At 39.1% G+C, this 22,892-nt stretch overlaps 1 protein-coding gene and 1 pseudogene across 1 annotated transcript in view; one reads left to right on the forward strand and one right to left on the reverse strand.

Moving 5' to 3' along the window:
* Window positions 1–1,334: 1,334 nt before the first annotated feature.
* On the reverse strand, window positions 1,335–1,453 carry LOC120581744 (uncharacterized; annotated as a pseudogene).
* Window positions 1,454–3,817: 2,364 nt separating this feature from the next.
* Window positions 3,818–22,892, forward strand: part of HSPA4 (heat shock protein family A (Hsp70) member 4) — a 37,986-nt gene continuing 18,911 nt past the window's right edge. The window contains exons 1-6 of the mRNA XM_039836023.1: window positions 3,818–4,136; window positions 13,819–13,876; window positions 15,697–15,837; window positions 17,698–17,820; window positions 21,859–21,958; window positions 22,568–22,701. Coding sequence (XP_039691957.1) covers window positions 4,030–4,136; window positions 13,819–13,876; window positions 15,697–15,837; window positions 17,698–17,820; window positions 21,859–21,958; window positions 22,568–22,701 — 663 coding nt within the window. The 5' untranslated portion in view covers window positions 3,818–4,029. The remainder of the gene's footprint in view (window positions 4,137–13,818; window positions 13,877–15,696; window positions 15,838–17,697; window positions 17,821–21,858; window positions 21,959–22,567; window positions 22,702–22,892) is intronic.

Consider the following 22,892-nt stretch of genomic DNA (forward strand, 5'->3'; position numbering starts at 1 on the left):
GTGTCAAACTGTAATCGTCTGTGATATATTTAGATTTTTACCTCACACTGCATTTGAACATTAACTACATGTCAACAAGAAAATAAATGGTCTTGCTTTGGTTGTGAAGCAATGTATGGGCAGAATGCCACATGAACTTGTTCACAGTAACATTGTTCCTAGTAACACTGATTTTTTATCGAATTACAAATATTCACACTCAAAATTCCTCTTTAATCAGGAAAAGTGAGTTATTATCAGAGGCCACAGGACATTTTTAAAATCATTGTCTTTGAATCTTAGAGGCACTAAGTAAAGTGCATTTTGTCCTGAGATAAATGAGCTGTTTTCAGCCTAAGGGAAACCAGTACAGGATATACTGAGTTCTGATGAATTAGATAGTTAAAACAAAAGGTGGTGAAGAAAGCTTTGTAATTTGTAGAAAGGAGATGGCAACTGCTACTATGGCAGGATAGCTCCCTGGGGGAGGGAGTGAGGGTGCCGGTTCCCTCCACACTTTGGAAAGGACAGGCTGGAGCAGAACTGGGTTGAGCAGGTCAGAATCATGTTTCCACTCTCAACAGACCACACCAACAAGTGTGACTTTGGGGTGGAGTTGGAATGCCAGCTGCTGGAGGTGGAAAAAGGCTGGGTCTGGGACCGAATGAAAAGAGGATGAGAGTGATGGATAAGGAGGTTGTGAGTTAGGCCAGGGAAATTTTTAGTGATCAAGGGACCTAGATGAAGGGGTTAAATATTCATGATCATATCAGCTTGTTTGACTTGGAGAAATCTGTGCAAAGTTCATCCAATATTTTAACATTATAAAGAGGGAAAGGGCTGGGCCTGATACTGCAGGCCAAATGTTATAGTGTAATCAGCCTGAAAAAGGGCAAAAAGTGGGGCTTTGGAGAGGGACTTCAGAATTAGATCATAGTGCTACAATGCAAGCCAACCATTTTATAGAGTGAGGAAGGACCCTAAGATTTAGGCAATTTGGAGTTAGAAGTGGATTGTGATGATTTTTTTTTTTTTATATCAGAAGAGCATTATAATCAGAAAAATGCTTGAGGGGAAAAAGCAGGAGTCTAAATTGTGTTCTATTACTCCTTAACCAGTATTTCTTATATTTATACTTATATTTCTGATTAAACAAAGTTAAACAGGACTTCTCAGAGCCTTTAAAATGATAATGTTAACCTATTAATATCTCCTGGCACACTATCCTGGAGGACACACTTTAACTTAATGTTAAAAAAAGCACAACCAAATTCAACCACCATATGTAACAAAAACACTGAAAGTATTTCAAAATATCAGCAGTGAATGACTCTAGTTGAATTATTTCTCCTACTCTTTTTTAGCACCTGGTCTTCCTAGGTGGTCTCCCATCCAAGTACTAACCAGGCCCGACCCTGTTTAGCTTCCAAGATCAGAGGAGATCAGGTGCATTCAGGGTGGCAGGGCTATAGACTCTTACTCTTTTGTATTTCCCATAATTACTTTGATGAACCTCTAGAAGGAACATGAAATTAAATAAAGTAGTGGTGTAGTTGTAGGAGGTCCATGTTGAAGTCAGAGTTTTAAAAGCTGCGTGATCTTGAACAGATTCCCAAACCTCACTGGGGCTCAGTTTCCTCAACTATAAAATTGGAAAACAACACCTACCTAATGGGTTTGCTATGAAGATTAAATGAATTATGACATTCAAATCACTCAGCACAATGTCTGGCACATACTGTAGGAGCTAGAGACAAAGTAACTACAATTATTACTGAGCTATTAGAGTTTTAGAGTGTTAGAAAGAAGTGCTGGTTTGACTAAAGGCACTGGTCCACTCATTATGATATCAGGGAGACCAGAAAACACCATTTTCTGAGTTTGTAGCTTCCTCCTGAAGCAAAGAATTACAGAAACTGCTATAGAGTGTAGGACAGGATTCTGTAGGACAGTTGGTAGGGATGATTATGAATTCTCAAATGACTGAAAACCTTTTTTCTCATGGTGAGCAGCCTATAAATACTGTATTTTAAAACAAACAAACAAACAAACAAACAAACAAACACTTTCCTGATTGCTTGGAACTAAATTAATCATCCCACCAGTAAAAGGCATTTGACCACTTCCTTTTTCTAAAATACTCTGCTGAATGAAAAGAACTTGTGCTCCAACCACCGCAGTGCCTCCAACATTATTCTGGCAACTTCATTGTTTCACGATTGTGATTTTGGAAACTTGTCATTAAGATTCTTCAGAATTCTTAAATAACAGTTTCTGACTTCATTTATTTAAATAACCCAGAATAGCCTCTTGAGCTATAAGTTTGATGATCCAGGAAACTATTTATAGCAGGATGAGTACTCTCTGTGACTGATGTTACTTACTTATGTTTTATTTTGAGAAGGACAAATCCGTAAAAAGATTGATAGGGTTGATGGTATTTTAAACTGAAAGCATTGCCAAGGCAAATAAGGCAAGTAGATATGAAACTGGAACATAAAGAGATAGGGGCGTGCTTTTTGCTAGTTTAGCTAAAGGTTGGGGAGGCAGAGTCTGTAACCCAGATGCAGTGATTTTTTAGGTGGATTAAACATTTCTGCCTGGGGCAGGATGGCCTCTATTTGCCCAGTCTTTAATAACCTAGAGCAGACGGAGACAGGAACCATCATAACTAAGGCCAATACTGTCCTTGGTGTTACTTATATCCTCCTAGGAAGGAGAAAAATTGGAAATAGAGGCAGGTTAAGGTCAATGGAACTTTTCTTTAAAAAAGCTTTTTTTGCTAGGGGCCCTTAATAGTAGAATCATAATTATTCAGAACAAGAAATCACAACAAATTACTGGAGACTGGAGATTCAGATGCCCTTTGTTCTGAAATCTCATTAAGCAATTTATCAGAAATGCTTATTACATAAAATTGCTTCCTGATCACAAGCTGGCTTACCCTCCGCACCTGGAACACGCCGAAACTCTCAGCAACTCTTTGCTCTCCCAGGTGCCCATGTTAAGTGAGTGAGAGGCACTTAAATATTCATTAGCTTTTGTAATTCTATCACTTACTGGCTGGCCTGAACGCACCTAGGTAACGTATCATGTGCCCTTCGCATCCAGCTCAAGACAGGGGCTTGGAATATATTGGGGATTAAAAGGCTTAACCCCGCAGACTGAACAAAGGACATGAGTGGTTTAAAGAACGGTGCGACAAGGTTGAAGGGAAAAAAGCAAGGCGGTTAGACTGAGAGTGGATTCCTGCCTGAGAGGGCGCTGTCTTTGATTTTGACATAGCTCGACTTGAGGCCCTACTCGGGGCCGGGTTCCAACGGCGGCTTTCACCTCTACCATCCAACCCACCCCGAGGGTAGAGGTGAGGGGCCTCTGGACTTGGAAGATTAGCTCGCCCTCCCATTTTGGGGGCCCAATACAAGGTGGGGCTCCGGCGGGGGGGAACCCCACCACCGGAAGTTTCTTTGGAGATAAAGAAAAAACGGCGGAAGTAGGCCAAATGCGCTTCCAGCCAGCCTTCATTCTTTTGGAAGGGGAGGTGCTTCACTGTTCTTTGCCGCCGTGGAAAGCCCCCGTGGCGGATTCTGTGTGCAGGTTCAATTGGCCAGCTCTGCCTCTCATACATCTTTCCACCGCCTGTATCCTTTCCCAAGTTATCGTGCCGGGACATGACGTACGCTTGTACGTACCTGGGGGCGGGACCTCAAAAGGAAAAGCGTCTGAGCCCAGATCTCGCGAGAACATTCCTTTCCTTCGCAGTTATCGCTCTGCGGCTTTACTCTCGTCGCAACGAGATCTTTCGAGATCTTCTCCGCCCCCGCTACCGGCGCTCTCTCTGCGGCCGCTGAGCCGGAGCCGGCCTGAGCAGCGCGCTCCGCTGCGGTCCCATTTCCGAGGACCTAGGCGCTCGCGTGGACACTCGCACGTACCTCACTAGCACCTGTCCCTCGGCCCACGCGGCCCGCTCTACGCGTGCCAGCCCCGCCGGGGTCCGTGTCCTGTCTCGCCGGCCGGACCCGGGCTCGAGCCCGAGCTGCAGCCAGCGCCATGTCGGTGGTGGGCATAGACCTGGGCTTCCAGAGCTGCTACGTTGCTGTGGCACGCGCCGGCGGCATCGAGACCATAGCTAATGAGTACAGCGACCGCTGCACGCCGTGAGTGTGGGCCAGGCCGGCCGCGTGCACGAGGGGTGGGGAGGTAGCAACTGCTCGGGTCTGCCACCCTTGCAGCTGGGGAACGCGGGTCAGGGAGTCTCCTCCTTTCCGAACCGAAGGCTTGGTGGGTAGAGGACCCCCTCCCCACCGGATGCCGGGTGACTAGTGGCCGTGACCCGCCGTATGGGTCTGCGCCAGGGAGCGAGGCCTTTTCCCGGTGGCCCGCCGGCTAAGCGAAGGCTGTGAGCGGGTACTCGAACCAACGGAGGGTACTGGTAAGAGCTGGAGAGAAAGCATACAGACCTGGGATGTAGGATAGATCGTCGTCTTTGAGCGGGCAGAGACCATGCCCAGGGCATACTGACGTTTCTTGAGCCCAACACAGCGTTCAGAGTTTTGTACACAGCAAGCACTTAATAAAAATTGAACGGGTTCAGGCGTCTGTTAGTGGCAGGACAGCGGAGCAGACGGAGTCCCACGTGCGTGGGGGCGGGGCGGCGCCCGGAAGAGAGGGAGCCGGAGGGTCAATCTCCGGATGGACCAGGGATCTCGGGATTGGAGTGAGACAGACATATATCAGAAAGCTTTTCGTAAAATTGATGCTTTCTCGATAACCTTTGCATTCATTTTGTTTTCTTCACATCGTTTCAGTATATTAAACTATGTTGGGTCATTCTCTGCTGTTTTGTGCGCATCCATTTTCACAGTAATACATTCCAGCCAGGGTGTTGGTTGCAATTATTAATGACTCAGGGACTCACTTTGACTTTTAGAATCTATAGTAACTTATGGGACCAGTATAGACATAGCTTTAAAAAACCGTGACTCACTCAGGTCCTTCCTTTGTTAGAGTAAAAAAGTCTACTTTTTGAGTACGTAGAGATACCTTTTAGTCCACTGTCTTTCTCTTGGACAAAGTCTTTAAGCAGCTTGGTATTATTTTCTAGGTTCTCAGTGTAGCCGTTCACGGGCATCTGTTCGAAGGCGCGTTTTTTACCCTGACCTTTGTCACGCTTCTTAAACAGATTGCTAACCAAACTAGATTGCCCTGTTAGCCTGATCTTTTCTACCTAGAAGGCTCACAGCATTTCCCTCCACTTGTCATATTTCTACCCCTTGGTTTAGACCTAATCCAGATGCTTCCCCAGAAAACCCATTTCAGATCCCCAAACTGAAGTTTGATGTCCCTTTCTCGATTGCGTTTATAGTTTTTAACAGCTATATCGAGATGAAATTTGAAGTGTACAGTTTGATTGTTTTTGTGTCACAATTGTGTAACAATCCTCATAATCAATTTTAAAACATTTTCATTACACCTCACTCCCCCTTTTTATTTTTTACAGTTTTTAATAATGGGTATTATGTTCTAATTTATATTTCCAGGAAAGGGTATTGTATGCTGAAGTTTTTTTTTAAGCATTAAAGTTTATTTTTAAGCGTTTAGGCATTAATTTCCTATTTGATATTGTATTCCTCTCTAGATCCTACTTTTCTTGATCTGTAAAGATAGCCTCCAAGGAATTAAAAAGTCTAGAGCACTGTGTTAGGCATGTAACATCTAGGTCCTTTCTTGCCTAAAATTGGACACTTTTTAGCTTCAGAGGGAAGAGAATCCCAAATATTGGAATAGTATTCCTGTCCTTTCTTTTAGACTGTTATGTTATGCTCTGTTTTTTTTTAGACAAATAGCAGTTACAACAGATTTACCATGAATTCCATTGAAACTGAGTCATTTCAGTAAAATTAAATTTTCCCAAATCGCAGTTAAATTTGCCTCAAAGACTAAGTGATGGGTGACCAAATACACCATGTAATTGTGACAAGAAATACCTTTTAAATACTTTAAATAGTTTTCCTTGTATGTTTTCCCTATATTTTCCTTTCTATTCCCCCAGGAACTTACAGGGATGCCATATACCCATGTAATTTTTGAACTGATTTTGATTAGCTTATATTTCTCTGTTGGAGTCTGGTTAAGTAGAACATGGGAGCAGAAAGGTTAATCTTTGTAAGTGGTTATGGAAAAATGGTTTTATACCTCGGGTACAGACTGTGATATAGGTTTGTTTTTGTGTGAGTGGAAATGAGACCATTCTAGAGGGATGGCTATGATGAAAGTACCTCATTTCAAGTTGTTGGAGTAACAGGAGTTCGATTCAGTTGTTGAGAAGCCAGTTGAGCCTTACCTAGAAGAGACCCTTGCTTTTTTTTTTTTTTATTTTGAGAACATCTTAAATTTTTAATCCTTTCTTTACAGATTACCTAGACCACTTTTGAGTAAGAAAACTGTAGAAAGTTAGTAACTGACACAAGCAAACGCCAGGTGGTGGTGGCTGGTGTCAGTTTTCTACAGAGATCTGCTTTGCAGGTTGTCCAAATGCACTGCTCTGGGGCTCTGCTCACACTGGCTGGAATCAATCACCGCAGATTTTAGGCCACAGGTCACTTTTCTCCATATTTTTTTGTAAGCTCTTAGCGTCCTTACAGAATTTTTTAATGGCCCTTAAAGTATTCTTCAGCTAGGTTGGCCCAAACGGCGTGCTCACCTAGGGGCTGTTCACCAGTACTAGGGAAAACTGGATTACTTGGTCAGCTTTGGTTGCTGGCTTCTAGTTTTCAGCACTAATTACTGGCAGACAGACCTGCCCCCTTTAATCGATGTTTGGGTGATAAATCTTTGTTTTAAGTGTGATCTTAAGTAGTTCGAGTGGGTACTCTGCTGGAAAGTTGATTTCAATTCTGAAGTCCCTCTTATATGGAGGGTTGTCAGGAACAATAAGCCTTTCCCAAGTCAGTAAATTAGCTTCATCAACCTGGATGTTATGGAAATTTTTCATTCCACATTTTTGAATGTCAAGCTCCTTCATTAGCCTCCTGCTGGCTGCCATCTTGGATCTGGGGCTGCTGTAGTTCCTCAAGACACTTGCTTTTCCACTAAATTTAGGTTTCCTTCGTTTTAGCAAATATCTAATGTTTCCAAAATGCCATCCTTTGTGCTAACTACTAGAGGTGCTCTGGTGAACAAATAAATGGATGTGGCTAGTAGAAAAAGCCAGATGCTACACAAAATACTTAATTACTAACTGGTAAAGGCCCAGATGGAAAAGTACAAGATACGATGACAGGGGGACCTAACTTGAACTTGAAGTGGGGTGGAGGTGGTCAGTATTCTTAAAGAAGTGCCATTTAAGTTGGTACCTGGAGGTTGAGTACCATGGAAGTTGTGATGGGTCCGGGGAAGAGCTGTTCCAGGCGGAAGGAACAGCAAGTGGGGAAGAAGAGCTTGGCACACTTGGCAAGACTTAGAGGTCATAGCTGGTCTTGAGCCACTTGAGAGAATGGTGTGATAAATCTGGAGAGGAGGTAGGCGGGGCAGACTAGATTATGGCAAAGCTTTGTAAATCATGTTAAAGATTTTTATCTAGGTGCAGTGGGAGGTGATCCAACTTGTATTTTTAAAATGTGATTAGTTTTTTTGGAGAATGGATTTATTGGAGAAGTGTAAAAGAAGCAGGGTGATAATTTAGAAGGCTGTTGCACTATTTAGTCCACGTGTGAGTTGATGCTGCTCTCCAGTAGTGTGGTAGCATGGGAGAGAAGGGTGGGCAGCTTTGAGATGAACTTTGGAGTTCTAAATTAGGAGTGCCAGTGTTGAAGTTTTTGACTATAGGCTTTGGAACGAGATGGAAAGCTTTTTAAATATTTAGTTGGATTATTGCAGTAGAAAAGGTACAACCACAAAGCTTTTTTTTGCAATGTTTTTGGATTGCCAAAGATTAGAGAAGTTAATTGAGCCATACTTTCCAAAGTGAACACTTTATAGGGCAGAAATTAGTTACTTAGAAAATAGTTGTGTGTATGAATTGTTTATATTATCGGTTTCATAGACTTAGTTCCTAATAAACCAATATATTAATAATTTGAAGAGATGAAATTGGCTGTTAATAACTGCCCTTGAAAGAGTAAGAGCTGAAAGTATGTATATTTTCTGGCAAGAAAGTTATTCCTCTATGAAGCGAATGTCTTTACATGTTGTATAGATCTAAGAGCAGCAGGATGACTTAGATCTTTTGGATTCAAAGAAAAGAAAGTTGATTTGTTAACTAAAGCTTCAGACACCACTCCCCCTCATATGTCTGATTGCAGAGGGTATGAAAGTAATTTCTTAGAATCATTTAAGAACTAAAACAACCTTATATACAAAATTGGTATAAGTAATCTACACGACCTTTGTCATTAGATTCTAAATTGTTTCCTAAATCAAAACATTTTTTTCTGACTTAACAAAGTGCTTGTTTGCTGTAACAATAAAAACACTAAAGTGCTAAAGTAAAATTATATTTCTTCCTCTAATTATTTGCTCTGTATTCTTGTATACCTTTCTCTGTATTTCTATAAATATTTCTATAAATACATGGTCTGTGTGTGTTTAAACAAATAGGATCATATTCTGTAAATATGATTACCTCCTTAAATATGTATATTCCATACTATGGCTGTAACATGTTTTTTTCAAACACTTGGGTTATTTTTAATATTTTACCATTACAAATAGTTCTTCAACAGTAGTCTTTTATATTTATGTTTTCATGTTAATACTTTTATTTTTGTTGGATAGATTTCCAGATGTGAAATTGCTAGGGCAGAGGATATATATATATATATGTGTGTGTATGTATATGTGTGTGTGTGTGTGTGTGTGTGTGTGTATACATACACACATACACTAAGAGTTTCAGTACGTATTGCTGAAATACTTTACAAAAATTTTAAGGGATTAATTTGTACGAGGAACATAAGTGATTTCTCTACCTCACTGGAGGTCGTGGGGATTATTGTGAGTTAAAGTGTTCAGAGTAATGTCTGACATACAGTAAATACTGCCTAAGTATTCGCTTATTGCTGTTACTACCTTTTTGTCTTTTTTATTAATCTTTATTAATGGATTATATATTGGAACAGTAAAATGAAATCTATTGAAGTTTGTCTAGGGTTGATCAAATATGTGGCATCTAATGTGTAAATATTATTGACTCAGGAATTTGCTTTGCTTTAGTAACTGTTTTGGCCTGTTTGATATCAACTTTTTTTGGGGTACTTTTAGTTCGGGACTAAGGCAGTGACCAGAGGATACTACGATTAATATAGTAACCGTTTCCATGCCAGATATGCCAACATCTCTTATATGATAGTCTAAATACTATTGTCAGTTCTTTTAAAAGCTTAATTCTCTTATGTTGTTTAAGAAAGTGAATTAGAGCAACAGTTGTGCTAATGCTGAGAGCTATTCTATACACAAACATGAAAAACATGAAACTACCTTTTACGGATCTGCCAATAGCAGCTATTGACAGTATCCTATCAGAATGTGCATAAATATTTGGTCAGTAGTATTTCTTAGCCAGGACAGGGAGATCTGTGCTATTCTCTGGCTTAAAAAGAATATTTCTAGGTCCTAAAGATTAGAACAGTCTTGAACTTGATTTGAATTAACTTCCAATAATTTGGAATGTAGGAAAAGTAATATTAGTCGAATAGCAAGTATCTGAGTACTTACGTTTTTAGCAGCATTAATTTGGCGTCATTTATAGAGGAAGTATAGGGTAAAGATTCTGCTGTCTAGAGATTTAATCATTCTAGTTGGAAATATGAATGACATAAAGCAACAATGAAAGGTTATTTAAGTACAGACTTAAAATATCGAGTACAGAGGAGAGGTTACATCAGTGGAGGATGGAATGATGAGGAAGGGCAGGAGTGAGGCTTGAGCAAATAGGATTAGAATGTATTCAGGAAAAGACTGGGACAGTTCAAGGGAAGGTGTAGAAGTAGGAATAAGTATAACAGGTATGGTTTGCAGTACTAAAATATGCATGTATAGGATTTGGAGTTCAATAGTCTTGATTTTGAGTCTTGAACTCCTAATATTTACTAGTCATGTTTCTGGGCCCATTAACTTGACTGGAATCAGTTCTTCATTATAAAACTGGGTCAGTAGTTCTTTTCTCAAGTGTATTTGGGAGAATCAAGTGTAGAATACTTAGCACACTGCCTGGTGTATGAAGGCCCAGCTGTGAAAGCTGTGGGACAAGTATCACCTGCTTGGACGAAAGAGAGGCTTCCTTCCATAAGTATTGGTGGATGCAGGCTGCATGCAAATTTTGGAAGTTCCTAGTGAATGAGCATAGTTGATATGTTGCCTTTAAATACCTTGTCATGCTTATTTCCTGTCAAGATCCTGATGGAATAATTCAGCCACTGAAGGATATGTGGAGGAGAAACAAACTGAGTGGGGCGCTTTTTATCTTTTTTTTTTTTTAAGGACATATTTACAGGCATACTTTGGATATTGCAGGTTTCATTCCAGACTACTGCAATAAAGTGAATGTCACCATAAAGGGGGTCATAATCTTTTTGCCAGTGGAGGGTCTTGCCTTCAAGTTGTATAAAACAACATCTGTGAAGCACAGTAAACTGAAGTGCAGTAAAACGCGATATGCCTGTCCTAGGATAGAACTAGTTAACCTAAATCTGACAGTGGCCATCTTCAGTTTCAGTGGGAGGGTGATGGTTGTGGAATCAATAACCTTTATTTTGTTGTTCATACTTTGTTTTCTAATTTTCTACAATGAGCTCACACTAGAAAGCACTGAACTAGGTTCTAGTGCTGGTACTAATATTCAACTTAATCTTTTTGGGCTTTCTTCACATTTATATATTTTCTCTGTAAGCTTTTAGTTTGAAAAACCTTTAATTGGTGCAGTTTGACATATTGACCATCATTAAATTGTCTTTTTAAAATGGAAGTAGTATGACTTTTTATTTCTCATGGGTAGATAATTTTAAAGATGGCTGACTGGATTTTAGTGGTCAATTTGAGAAGGTGATACAGAACTTTCATAGCAGACTGGTTGGTATATTTTTGTATGAAACTTGAACCAAGGCTTCATTGTAGCTTTAGTAATAGCTAATATTTTATTATTGATTATGTACCAGTATCTGATATAAGCCCTTTAAAAGTGGATCAACAAAATTTATCTTTATAGCAACTATGTGAGGTAGGTGCTGTAATTTCCCTGTTTTAGAGACGAACAATTGAATTTCAGAGACGTTAAGCTGTGACTAGAGCTCATGACTAGAAAGGCAGAGAAGGGATTTGGACAGATCCAGGCTCGGATTGTGGAGCCAGAGCTCTTTTTACTGCATATGTGTTCATATCAATCAAGTTGATAGCATAGTGGAAAAGCTAAGGATTTTTTTCTTTAGTGCAGTAGTTGGCTTATTGTTACAGAATTTTAGAATTTAAGAATTATGTAGTGATATTATATTGATGATTTTCTTTGATATGATAAGAAGGGTGGACTTTCCCCATACTTTGTAAGAGTTATATACCTTATTTGACGTGTTACTGCTGTTAGGTGGTGAACACTGATGTTCCATTAGTGACATTTGATTGTTTTGTATGAAGTCGGGAACTGTTTCTAGTGTCTGTGCATAGACCAAAAAAAGATGAGTACTTGAAGTGAGACAGACTGGTATTTAGCTTTTCAAGATGTATGAAATACTTCCTGTTACTGTTGAAAAGGAAGATGTGGTAAGTAAAAATGTTAACTGATTTCAAGGAAAAAATTATTTAGAGCAGCTGTATATGCTAGAACATTCTGTGATGATGGAAATGTTCTATATCTGCATTCCCAAAGTCCAATAAGTTTTAAGCCAAGTTTAATAAGTTTTAAGAGGTAGGAATGATTAATTTTGCCTTGAGGGGGATTTGGGAAGGTTTCACAGACAAAGCGGGTGATATTTCTGGAGAGTGAGTGATTTAGAAAGACCAGAGTATTTCAGTGGCAAAAGTGGCATGAGCAAAGCAGTAAGATTGGAAGACTTTAATTTGTTGGGTCACTATGTTTGTGAGATGCCACTGGAGAATGGGGATAGAGTTGGATGGTGAGAGACTTTTAGGTTCCACATTAAGGAATCTGGGCTTTATTTGTTGGTAATTGTTTTTTGGGGGGGATGATAATTAGAAGCTCTTGCTTCTAGAGTTATCGAGGTAGGCTAGGAAGTTAACCTTTCAATAGGACATACAGGAAAGTTGGGAAAATTAATGTTTTTATTCTTAGAGCTAGTAATTGTTTTGAAATGGAGGTCTGAAAAAAGGGCTGCAGGAAGCAATGGAAGATAAAGAATATTGCCTTTTAGTTATGTTGGGATTGAGATATTGGTGGGATACTCTTTAGAAAAAATCAGATCTGATGGTTTTTAGAGAGAGATGTAGTTTTACCAACAAGGCTTAGGTTAAGGGGCCTTTTTGAATTGGAGAGAGTGAGTGGATGGAGTGGGTAAGATTGCCTTGGGCATTTCCTAAAGGGCAGTATGGGCTGTGTTAGGGGTTCTTACCCTCCCTACTTGTTGGAAAGGGCCACTAAGGCACAGGGAGACCCAGCATTCTGCCAATTTGCATAGGGCTGATAAGTTTATTTAAGTAAAACAGTTCTCAGTAGGTCATTTAATATAGCCATATTTGGACTAAGGCAGTATGTATGTCTCCAGAGGCCTATTTCTTTCTTACCTTGCTAAATTGAAAGAACTAGGGGTCCCGGGAGGATAGAGAGGGTCAAAGCTAGAGTGTAGAGTATGGCAAAATGATCTAGAGTCCTTACTCTCATTACTTTCAGGTGTATGACCCTGGATAAATTTACTCATTTAATACCTTTATGGACTCAGTTTCCTCTCCTATAAAATGGAGGATAAGATGAGGGTGCTTATGAGGATTAAATGAGATAATCCACATAAGCAGTCTATGTTGTCATTATAATTAAAGTAGGAGGAAGAGAAGGCTTTACTAGCTTGAGAGGGAAATGGACTCTGGGAAGAGCTTTGTCTTTGGGATTTTTTGGGTGGTATGTGTGAATTTGATCTTACCATAGCTTGAGAGAAAACAGCTACTAGAAAGAGAGGTGACAGATACATGAGAATAAAGGGAACTCGGGGCAAGGTTGCAGAGGGATTAATTAGAATGAAAAACAGGGTGACGCATAGGGGGCATGATATTAAAAGCATCAATTCCAGTATAATTAACTTTTTAAGCTTTAGCACAGTGTTTTAAAATAGTACCTTTAAGCAGGTTTCAGTTTTGCTTTCTAAAATAAGCAGCAGTAGCTCAAACCAGCAGGCAGTATATGAATTGGAGATTTGGAAGAATGTGTTCAGAAGTGGGAATAAAGTTTCTTATCGGAAATTCTGAGTCTTTGGAAGCTAGTCTTTATAAACAATTACTTTTTATAAACAAATAGGACAAGAGTTGTTTTCAGGGTGTATAGACTGTTGTTACAGCTATAAGGTGTTTTTAAAAACATTTAATTGATGAGTTGATATGAGCGTACATTGTTTTATATTGGGATTTTGAACCCCAGACTTAAGAATTAGAGAATAGTGGAGACTGGTCAAGCCACTACATACATCTCTCTGTATATCGTAGACATAAAACTTGTGCCTCAACATCAAAATGACAGGACTCCTGTTATTCTAAGAGGCAGCCCATTCCATGGACAGTTTTACTCAAAATAATGGTTAAAATTACAGACTCACTGGGTACTATTAAAATATATCTTGCCTCCTGTGGTTTTGGATGTAATGTTGTAATAATGTTATATGTTTAAATGTTTGTTTTATTTACTAGGGCTTGCATTTCTTTTGGTCCTAAGAATCGTTCAATTGGAGCAGCCGCTAAAAGCCAGGTAGGTGGAGTTTTGTTTTTTCCTAAAACGACTTATTTTTATGGTTTGTCCATCTTTCCATTCAGCAACTATTTGAGTGCCCATTATGTATCCTACCTAGTACAGGTAGGCCCTAGGCATACAACTAAGAGAGACAGACCTGATCCATATTTGCATGTGCTAGAGTGAATAGCATGAACAGTATAATCTGTCTAATGCAAACTACTAGAATGCACATCTTGTTTAAGCACGGCTTACTTGTTCCTTGACATTTTAAATGCTCCTTAAAGTCTGTCTTGTTGGGCCTTTTGCCTTACTTATGAAGGTCAGTGTTAACTCTGGAGTTGGTCTTGTTAGAGCTCTCATGGAAAGAGAGCATGCTTGCAGAAGCCCATCAATTCATCATCGGTTCACTTTGTAAACTAGGAGCCTGATATATTTGCCGGTTTCTGAGTAACCAGAGTGGCAGAATACCGAGAGTTCTGTTCTCTTGAGTGTCTGAGGTTGCTGTAAAGTTAAGGAGTTGTATGTTTGACCATTTCTGTGGTTCAATCTGGAGCAAAATATACAATGAATAACTATCTCTCTTTTTGTACTGGGCAGGGTGTAAAATTTACAAGCCTAAGAAAATGGTGCTTGGTCAGTTGTTTATTAATTAAACTGGGTGTTTTATATTCTCTTTTTCAAAAACTTCAAGATATTTTTGGGGGCGGTAAATGTCAAGTACATAGCTATATTGAAATATCTTTCCTTCTAAAAGTCCAGTAAATTCTTTCTGTTGTAAAATTTGCTTTCATTACACTAAACTACCTGCCTAGTTCTAGTTTGACATAGTTACTGTGATATTGAGTTTCTGCTTGGCAGCTTACTGACGTACAGCCTGATTTGGGAGGCCTCATACTGTTTTATAAAAAGGCTTCTGTGTGTGTCTTTTGACATACCTGATGCAGACTTTCTCTGCAGCTTTTCCTTGGGGCTTGTTACGCTTTACTCCTGCATTAGGAAGAGGAGCCTGTAAATCTTAAGCATAAGTTTATTCTTGAATTTTTTAGATGTCTTTGCCAGAGTGTTTTTTTCCATAAATTTTATAGTTCATTCTAGAGAAATTAAAAAGTATACTAGTAGAAGGAATTACCAAGAAATTACCATTATCCAAAATTGCTGTTAGTATTTTAATGTGTAATGTTTTGCTCTCTTCCTAAGCGTATAAATGTGTTTTTGCCCTCCTAATAAAGTGAGGTCATACTATGTAGACACTTGTCTTCCAGCCTTCTAAAATAACCTTACCCACTGTGTGAATATACCATAATTTATTTACTGATACGCATTCAGGCTGTTTCCAGTCTTCTGGTATTATAAATAATGTTCTGTCAGTACCTTTTTGCATTCATCTTTGTGTACTTGGTGTCATCTTTATGGTGTCATCTTTTCCTTTATGGTAACTGTCTTTCACTAGAATTTCTGAATTGACACGTACTTGCAAATTGACTCCTGGAAAGTTTGAATCACAAACTAGGGGTAATTTTTAAAGGCTAAAAATCATTTTATGTAAATAATTATTTAAAGTTTAAGACAGAAAATACTTTTATAAATGTAATGACCTGTCTTTATAGAGAAGCAGGACAAGTTGGGCAGTGGTTTCTGTGTCCTTCACCCCTCCAGCCTCACTTCACATGCTATTAGGCATCACTCAGAAAAGTTTAGTGCTGAAGAAAACTAAAACTCAGAAGGAAACTTTGTGGAGTTAAAATCATGCTAGCTTAATCAGAGGCTGTTGAAAATTTTTTCTAATTAAAGTGCTGTTAGTCTTTCTACTTTTTGATTCACATTCTCTCTCTTAGATTATTTCCAATGCAAAGAACACAGTCCAGGGATTTAAAAGATTCCATGGCCGAGCATTCTCTGATCCATTTGTGGAGGCAGAAAGATCTAATCTTGCATATGATATTGTGCAATTGCCCACTGGATTAACAGGTATAAAGGTAAGGTTTTCAAGATATGCCTTATGATTAAAATACAGCATTTTATTTTATCAAGCCAATGTAGATTAGTACCATTCCAATTTTATGTTGTAATGAAAATACTTACAAATACTTAGAAAGAGATTTTGCTAGTAAAGACCATTTAGCATTTTTTGAACAATCTGGATTTTGTTTGAGAGCCATAGGTGGCACTCTTAGTATGGGTTGCATGGATGGATAGTGATGGTTAATGCTGCCATTGCTGTCTTGCTTACTGATGCAGTGGCCTTTCTGGCATGATTTTAGGGAATGACTTCTGGAAGAACAGGCAAAGGAATCAATACTTTTAAGTCATTAGGCAGATACATGGTTGTACTCTTGACAAGAGGAATTAGTTTGGAAAAGGTATCATTTTTGGGAAAAGGGAGTTTAGTCTTTGACATCTCTGGGACATGCAGAAGAGTCTCTTTGTGAAGCATGCTGTGAACTGATCACACAAAAAGAGATGAGAGGCTAGAGGATGGGCAGGTTGGACACAGCTGCCTTTCTAGTGCTCAGGTAGGAAGAAGAATCCAAGAGGGTGGTTGAGCTTTCTAGGCAAGTGAGTTTAGAGAAAGATTTGCTATTTGAAACATCCTAATTAGAGAAATAAGAATCATGAGAACATGCTCAAAATCCAAGAGATGATGAAAATTGTGATAAAAAGGTAGTCGTGCCATTGTAGCTGAGAATTCAGCTGAATTTAGAAGTGAAGAATTCTGATAACTGAAGAACGATCACTGGGTTTACTTGGTATATCTGTGGCAGTAATCTCAGAACAGTTTGAGTGGCCTCGCAAGGGATAAAGCTGGAGTACAGAGAAGGGAAAGGGAAAAAAGGGAGGTGAAGAAATGGGGTATTTATTTTTAAGAAAAAATTGGATGAATATTGGCAGTTTCAGTCTTAAGCATTGCAAGAGCCAAAGGAGAAAAGAGATTACAGAGAAGACCTGGGGAGCAAGGTGATCCACATCCAAGGGTGGAGAAGTTGGCTAAGATTAGACAAATAGCGAGGAAGAAGAGACAGCTTAGAAAGAGGCTCACTGGGAGGGATATTTTTCCATCTTTATCAGGCAGTAAACTGAGAAACTGTTAGATTGTAAACCAGAATAAATTTATGGTTGGGCTGGGGAGTGAGGAGGTGAGGAGAAGGTGGTTTTCAAGCTGAATTAGAACAGCAGCTTAGAATAAGTGACATTTTCTGGTGTGGATTGTAGTTGAGGGATATGGGTACATGTGGGATGGGGCTTATCCTAGCCAGTCTTTCAACATTTAAAGTTCGCAACTCTTGTCAAAGTTGCAGAGTTTTATTCAGGGCAGGATATCTCGAAGCTTTGTTCATGATTTATTCTTTAATTCACCAAGTATTTATTGTGTCATGTCTGTTGGATGCTGGGTCTCTGGCAGTGAATAAAGCTGACTAAAACCATGTCCTCAGCTCAGATTGGATCCTAATTGGGGAGATGACAATAAAGTCAACCAAGTCAACAAAGTAAAACATGTAGTATGTCAGATGGTAAAGTAGTTCCCACCACCAGACCCCTTTATGGAGGGGTGGTGTGGCTCATGGTCAGCTACACCAGTTTGCTTCTACACGGATCAGTGGTCTTAAGTTTATTGGTTGTCACAACATATTTTCATAGTGGTTCTCATCTCCACGTAGGAAGTTTTGACAAACAAAGCTAAAAATGACCTTCACATTATTTTTGCTTTTTAAAACTAGTTTTCTTTAATTCCTTCTTGAGATAATAGTCCATTGGTGATGTGAAACAGTGCTTATTTTAGGCTCTAAACACATAAGGAAATACAATCAATCTAAGATTCTTTTGTTGTTTTATTGCAGGTGAAGTATATGGAGGAAGAACGAAATTTTACCACGGAGCAAGTGACTGCCATGCTTTTGTCCAAATTGAAGGAGACAGCAGAAAGTGTTCTTAAAAAGCCTGTTGTAGACTGTGTTATTTCGGTGAGTTCGATTCCTACACATTATTGGGGACTTTCACAAAGAAACATTTGCATTTTAACTGCAAATGATATATATTTTTTTGCCTTAGGTTGTATGATTATTTTAAGAATTTATCAAACTAGTCTTCGTTTTCTTGAATATTCTTTTCTGCCCCCTAGTTTTTGTGCAGACTTCCTCTGTTATTTGGCCTGCTTATGTATATATGTGTGTATGTATGTATGTATGTGTGTACATACGTACGTACATCCAGTGCTGTTTATTGAGTCTTTCGTCAGAAAAGATTTCCATTTGTCACAAAAGGGACAGGCTGAGCTCAGCCACGCGGATGGGGGTGCAGAGGACAGGCAGCCAAGCCAGTCCTTCACTCCGGACACACCCAACAGTTGCTGGGCACGGCATCCAGCAGGACTCTGTCCCTCCATAAGCAGTGCCCCCCAAACCAGAGCTGGAGAGGGAGACCCAGATGGCCCCAAGGGAAGGAATGACCCCGGGTACCCCAGGCTCAGGGCCTGAATACCAGCCCAATTTTGAGGCCCCAGGGAGAAAGGGGACAGAGTCTGGAGGGCAGAAGTGGGTACAGAATATGGATAGAGTTGGGCTGTCCTGGCAGGGCTGCAGTCAGAAGTAGAGGTCTGGATCACTGCATAAGTCTGAGAGGTCCTTGTGACTGGCAGGGTTGAGCATGTGTAGGCTTCACCTCATTCGGAGCTGGCTCCAGCATCTGCCCTGGCCACTTGCTGAAGGCCATGGAGTGATTTGGAGTGTAGCTGGACAGGGCTGAGTGGTCGTCTGGCAGCCGAGGGCTCTCGGGTGCTACACAGCTCACGAAGGTGGTCCGGAGCAGAAAAAGCATGAAGGGCTGTTCTGCTGCCCCGTTCAGGCCGGGTCCCTCTTCCTCGTTATTTGGCCTATATAAAGGCTCATCTCAAAGCTGACTTCTTCTTGGATTTTTTCCAGCACCTAGCATAGTGTCTGGTAGCCACTCATTTGCTAAATTAGTTGAATACTTTCAATGAGAAATGCTGTCTTTTTCTTCATTTTTATCTCTGTATCTTTGCTGTTGCTTTTAGCATGAAAGGCCAGGCAGCAGTAGATTTCATCTTGCCTTTTTCATATCCCCATCTAGATGGAAACCTGATTGTTTGTAGCTTTGTACTTGTAGTATGATAGAGTCCTTAGCAACTGTTGAAATTTGGGCAGCTGAATTGGCTTTGCCACTGAATCTTCTCATTCTGCAGTTATCTGATATTTTATCTCTGTGGCCTCTTGTCTTAACGTTAGTGCATTGATTGACAAAGCAGGGACTATGAGATCCCTTTTTTACCTTATAGTCCTTTGTTTGGTAGAATCAGCTCATGGCTAGCTATATCTAGTAAAGCAGAACCAAACATTTGTCAGGAAGAATTGGATTATGGCTGTGGTGCCACATTCTGGGGATGCAAAGAATAAAAATGCCACTTTTCTTACAGATTCAATATGGACATTGTATTTTCTAAGATGCTTTCTGTCTTTCCCAAACTCTCCATCGATTTGTCAGATTTACCCTTGTTTCCCCATCTAGTCTAGTGCCTTTAACATAGATCCCACATTGTGTTTGGTATAGAAGTAAAATTTATGTAAAATAATGGAATGCCTGAGTGGCTTTTCCATCTTTTGGGATCAAGTTAAAAAGCAATGTGTTAAGTCATTTGTTGGGAGTCCTCAGGACTGCACTGAGTTTCAGTGATTTGCTAGGAGAATTCATGGGAGTTTGCATATAGCTTTCTTATCAGCTAAGATTTATTATAAGGAAAGGATACCAAAGCAGGATCAACAAAGGGAAAAGGTACATGGACAAGGTCTGGAGGAAACCAGGCACAAGCTTCCAAGAGTCCCCTTTAATGAAGTCAGGCTGGCTGTACTTAATTCTCCAGCAGCAAATTTTGACAACATGTGTGAAATGCCATACACCAGAGAAGTGCTGCCTGTAGCCTAGGAGTCCAGGGTTTCTATTGGGGTCAGTCATGTAGATACCCTAGCATGTACCCAAATTCCAGACTCCCAGAAGGAAAGTAGGTGTTCAGCATAAACTACATCACACAGTCAGGCACAGTGAGTCACTCTTAACATTTAAGGAAATTTTTCTATCAACTTAGGGAACTGTTTATCATTCAAGTTCCTAGATGCTAGAGAAGGGCCTACCTTGCCTGCGACCTTTCTGGGGCAGCAGTCTGTGGCCTTTGTGTGAACTCTTCTGCACAGTCATCTCCTGTTTTCAGTACTAATGATATATCTGATTGCTGTGTAAATAGAGCCTGGATGTATTTTGCTTTATTTATAAATTATTGTTAAAACACAAACTCCGTATTTTAAGAAACATAATATCTCCAGTGTCCAAAATCAAAAGTGTAAAAAGGAGGGTGGATGGAAAGCTTCAACATTCTCTGCTACCTAGTAAGTTTTTTCTTCCCGAGGTTACCAGTTTGACCACTTTGTTAATATCTTTCCAGAGGTTTTTATGTACTGAAAGCCAATATGTATAGGTCCTTTTTTACTTTCATTTTTCTTCTAACAAATTTTGGACAATTTATCTTGTATTTTTTCCATAGCAATAAAGTGCATTGTTCCTTATAGTGGCTGTAAGGTACTCCCGTTTGTGTGTGTACTTATTTAACCAGTCTCTTTGTCGATGTCCAGTTTTTGTTTGTTTGTTTGTTTGTTTTTATTGTAAAGAATGCAGCAGTGAGTAAACTGGAATACCATTTTCCTCTTATATGATAAATCTGTGGGATTTATAAGTTAAATTCCCAGAAGTTCAGTTGCTGAGAGAAAGGGTATGTATGTAGTAGTCTTCCATCATTAGCCATTTTCCTTTCTGCTGTTTCAGTTACACACAGTGAACCACGTTCCGAATGTTAAATGGAAAATTCCAGAAATAAACAATTCATAAGTTTCATGCTGTTCTCAGTCCTGTTCTGTCCTGCCCAGATTGTGAATCATCCCTTTGTCCAGTGTATCCACACCATATATATAGTACAGTAAGATAGAGACCATGTTCTCATAACTTTATTATAGCATGTTGTTGTAATTGTAATATTGTTAATCTCTTATTGCACCTAATTTGTAAATTAAACTTTATCACAGATATGTACTTATAGGAAAAAACAGTGTATGCAGGGTTTGGTACTGTGTGTGGTTTTAGGTGTCCACTGGGGTCTTGGAACATCCTTGTCTCTACTCCCTCCCCATGGATAAGGGGAGACCACTGTGTTTGTAATTTGAACAGCTATTCTTTAATTGCCCTATAAAGAATTTGTACTGATTTATACTACCAGTAGCCATGAATGAGAGGACTTACTTGACCACAGCCACACCAGCACAGCTTATTAGTGTATTATAGCTAATTCTAACAGGTGAATGATGGTATCAAAGTGTATGTAATTTTAATATTTTACTCTTTAGGTGAAGATGAACATTTTAAAATTTAAGAGCCATTTTGTATTTCCTTTTTTGTGAAATGTTCCTGTTCATTTTATTTTGAGTTTATGATTTTTGATGTGTAGTTCTTTGTATATTAGATTAGCTCTTTGCACTTTTATGGTGTGAGTTGCAAATATTTTTCTCCATTTGGTCATTAGAATTTTTTTGTGAGTCAAATGTTAATAATTCACGTCACCTCTTTTTTTCTTCTGGGTTTTGTGTTATATTTAGGACTCCTTTCCTACTCTGATGGTAAAAATTCCCTTTCATTCTGGTACTCTTGATTTTTTTTTTTTTTTTTTTTTTTACATTAAGTCTTTAAACTATATTTTGGTATAAGGTGTGCAGTAGGGATGCGACTCTTTTTTTTTCTGTATGGCAGCTATCTGTTTGTCCCAACACTACTTATTATTGAATTTTCTTACTTTCCCCTACTGGTTTGAAATACTTCCTTGATCACATATAGAATAAATTGCTGAAGGTATTTGAGGGTGTTTCTGGATTGTACTGTTTTTGGCAGGTGCATCTTAAATGAAGAATCTTCATAATATAGTAAACTTTCAAAAATTTTTTTCGTAGGTTCCTTGTTTCTATACTGATGCAGAAAGACGGTCAGTGATGGATGCAACACAGATTGCTGGTCTCAATTGCCTGCGACTAATGAATGAAACTACTGCAGGTTAGGGGCTATTAACTACAATTTTTGACTTTCTTAATCTTGAAGACTGTGAAATCTTAAAACTTTAGAGTTTTTTGTTCTTTATTTTGCTTGCAGTGCTTACCACCTATGTGTCATAGTATTTTCGGTAACTGTTACAGCAGTTACGTTGGTATGTAATGACATGATTCTTTGGAAAGGCACGCATTTGTTGTGTGTCTGGAGCAGTGATTTGGTTTGAGGATTAGCCTTTTCTACGACTTGTGGACTGGTGGAATCAGAAACAGGGTGTAAAGTAACATCTCAGGGACAGGATATGTGGGAATGTTGAGATGGCACAAGGGTGGAAGGAATCCAGGAAAATATGTTTGGAAAGTGGTTTGGGAACAATTGCCAAAATCACTGGAATTGGAAATGTAAAAGTACCCTAAGTGAATACCATCACTTAACTCTTCGAAGTTCATATTCTTCATGAATAAATTATGCAAAGTTTATAAAGAATTCAGTTCTTTTTGAAACATAGTATATGATATAGCTCTATTCACTATTAATAAAATCTGTTTTTCCCTACTTAAATGGATTTTAAGTTTACTATTTGGATATGTTGAACTTAATTTTTTTCTTACGTAGTTGCTCTTGCATATGGAATCTATAAGCAAGATCTTCCTGCCTTAGAAGAGAAACCAAGAAACGTAGTTTTCATAGACATGGGGCATTCTTCTTATCAAGTTTCTGTATGTGCATTTAATAAAGGAAAACTTAAAGTAAGTATTTTTTTCTGTAAGACTACTACAAGTATATGGTAATTAGGAATTTGTGAGAGATAATTTAAATAATTGGTTAACAGATTTTGTTTCATTAATAGAAATTTGCTGTGAGCCATCTGAACTAGAAAGTAGGTATGTAGGGATGGGTCGGAAGTTTCAAGCCCAAACTAACATATTAAGAGTTGGCA

This window comes from Pteropus medius, unplaced genomic scaffold (genome assembly GCF_902729225.1).
Source record: "Pteropus medius unplaced genomic scaffold, Ma_sr-lr_union100, whole genome shotgun sequence".
NCBI classification, from domain to species: Eukaryota; Metazoa; Chordata; class Mammalia; order Chiroptera; family Pteropodidae; genus Pteropus; species Pteropus medius.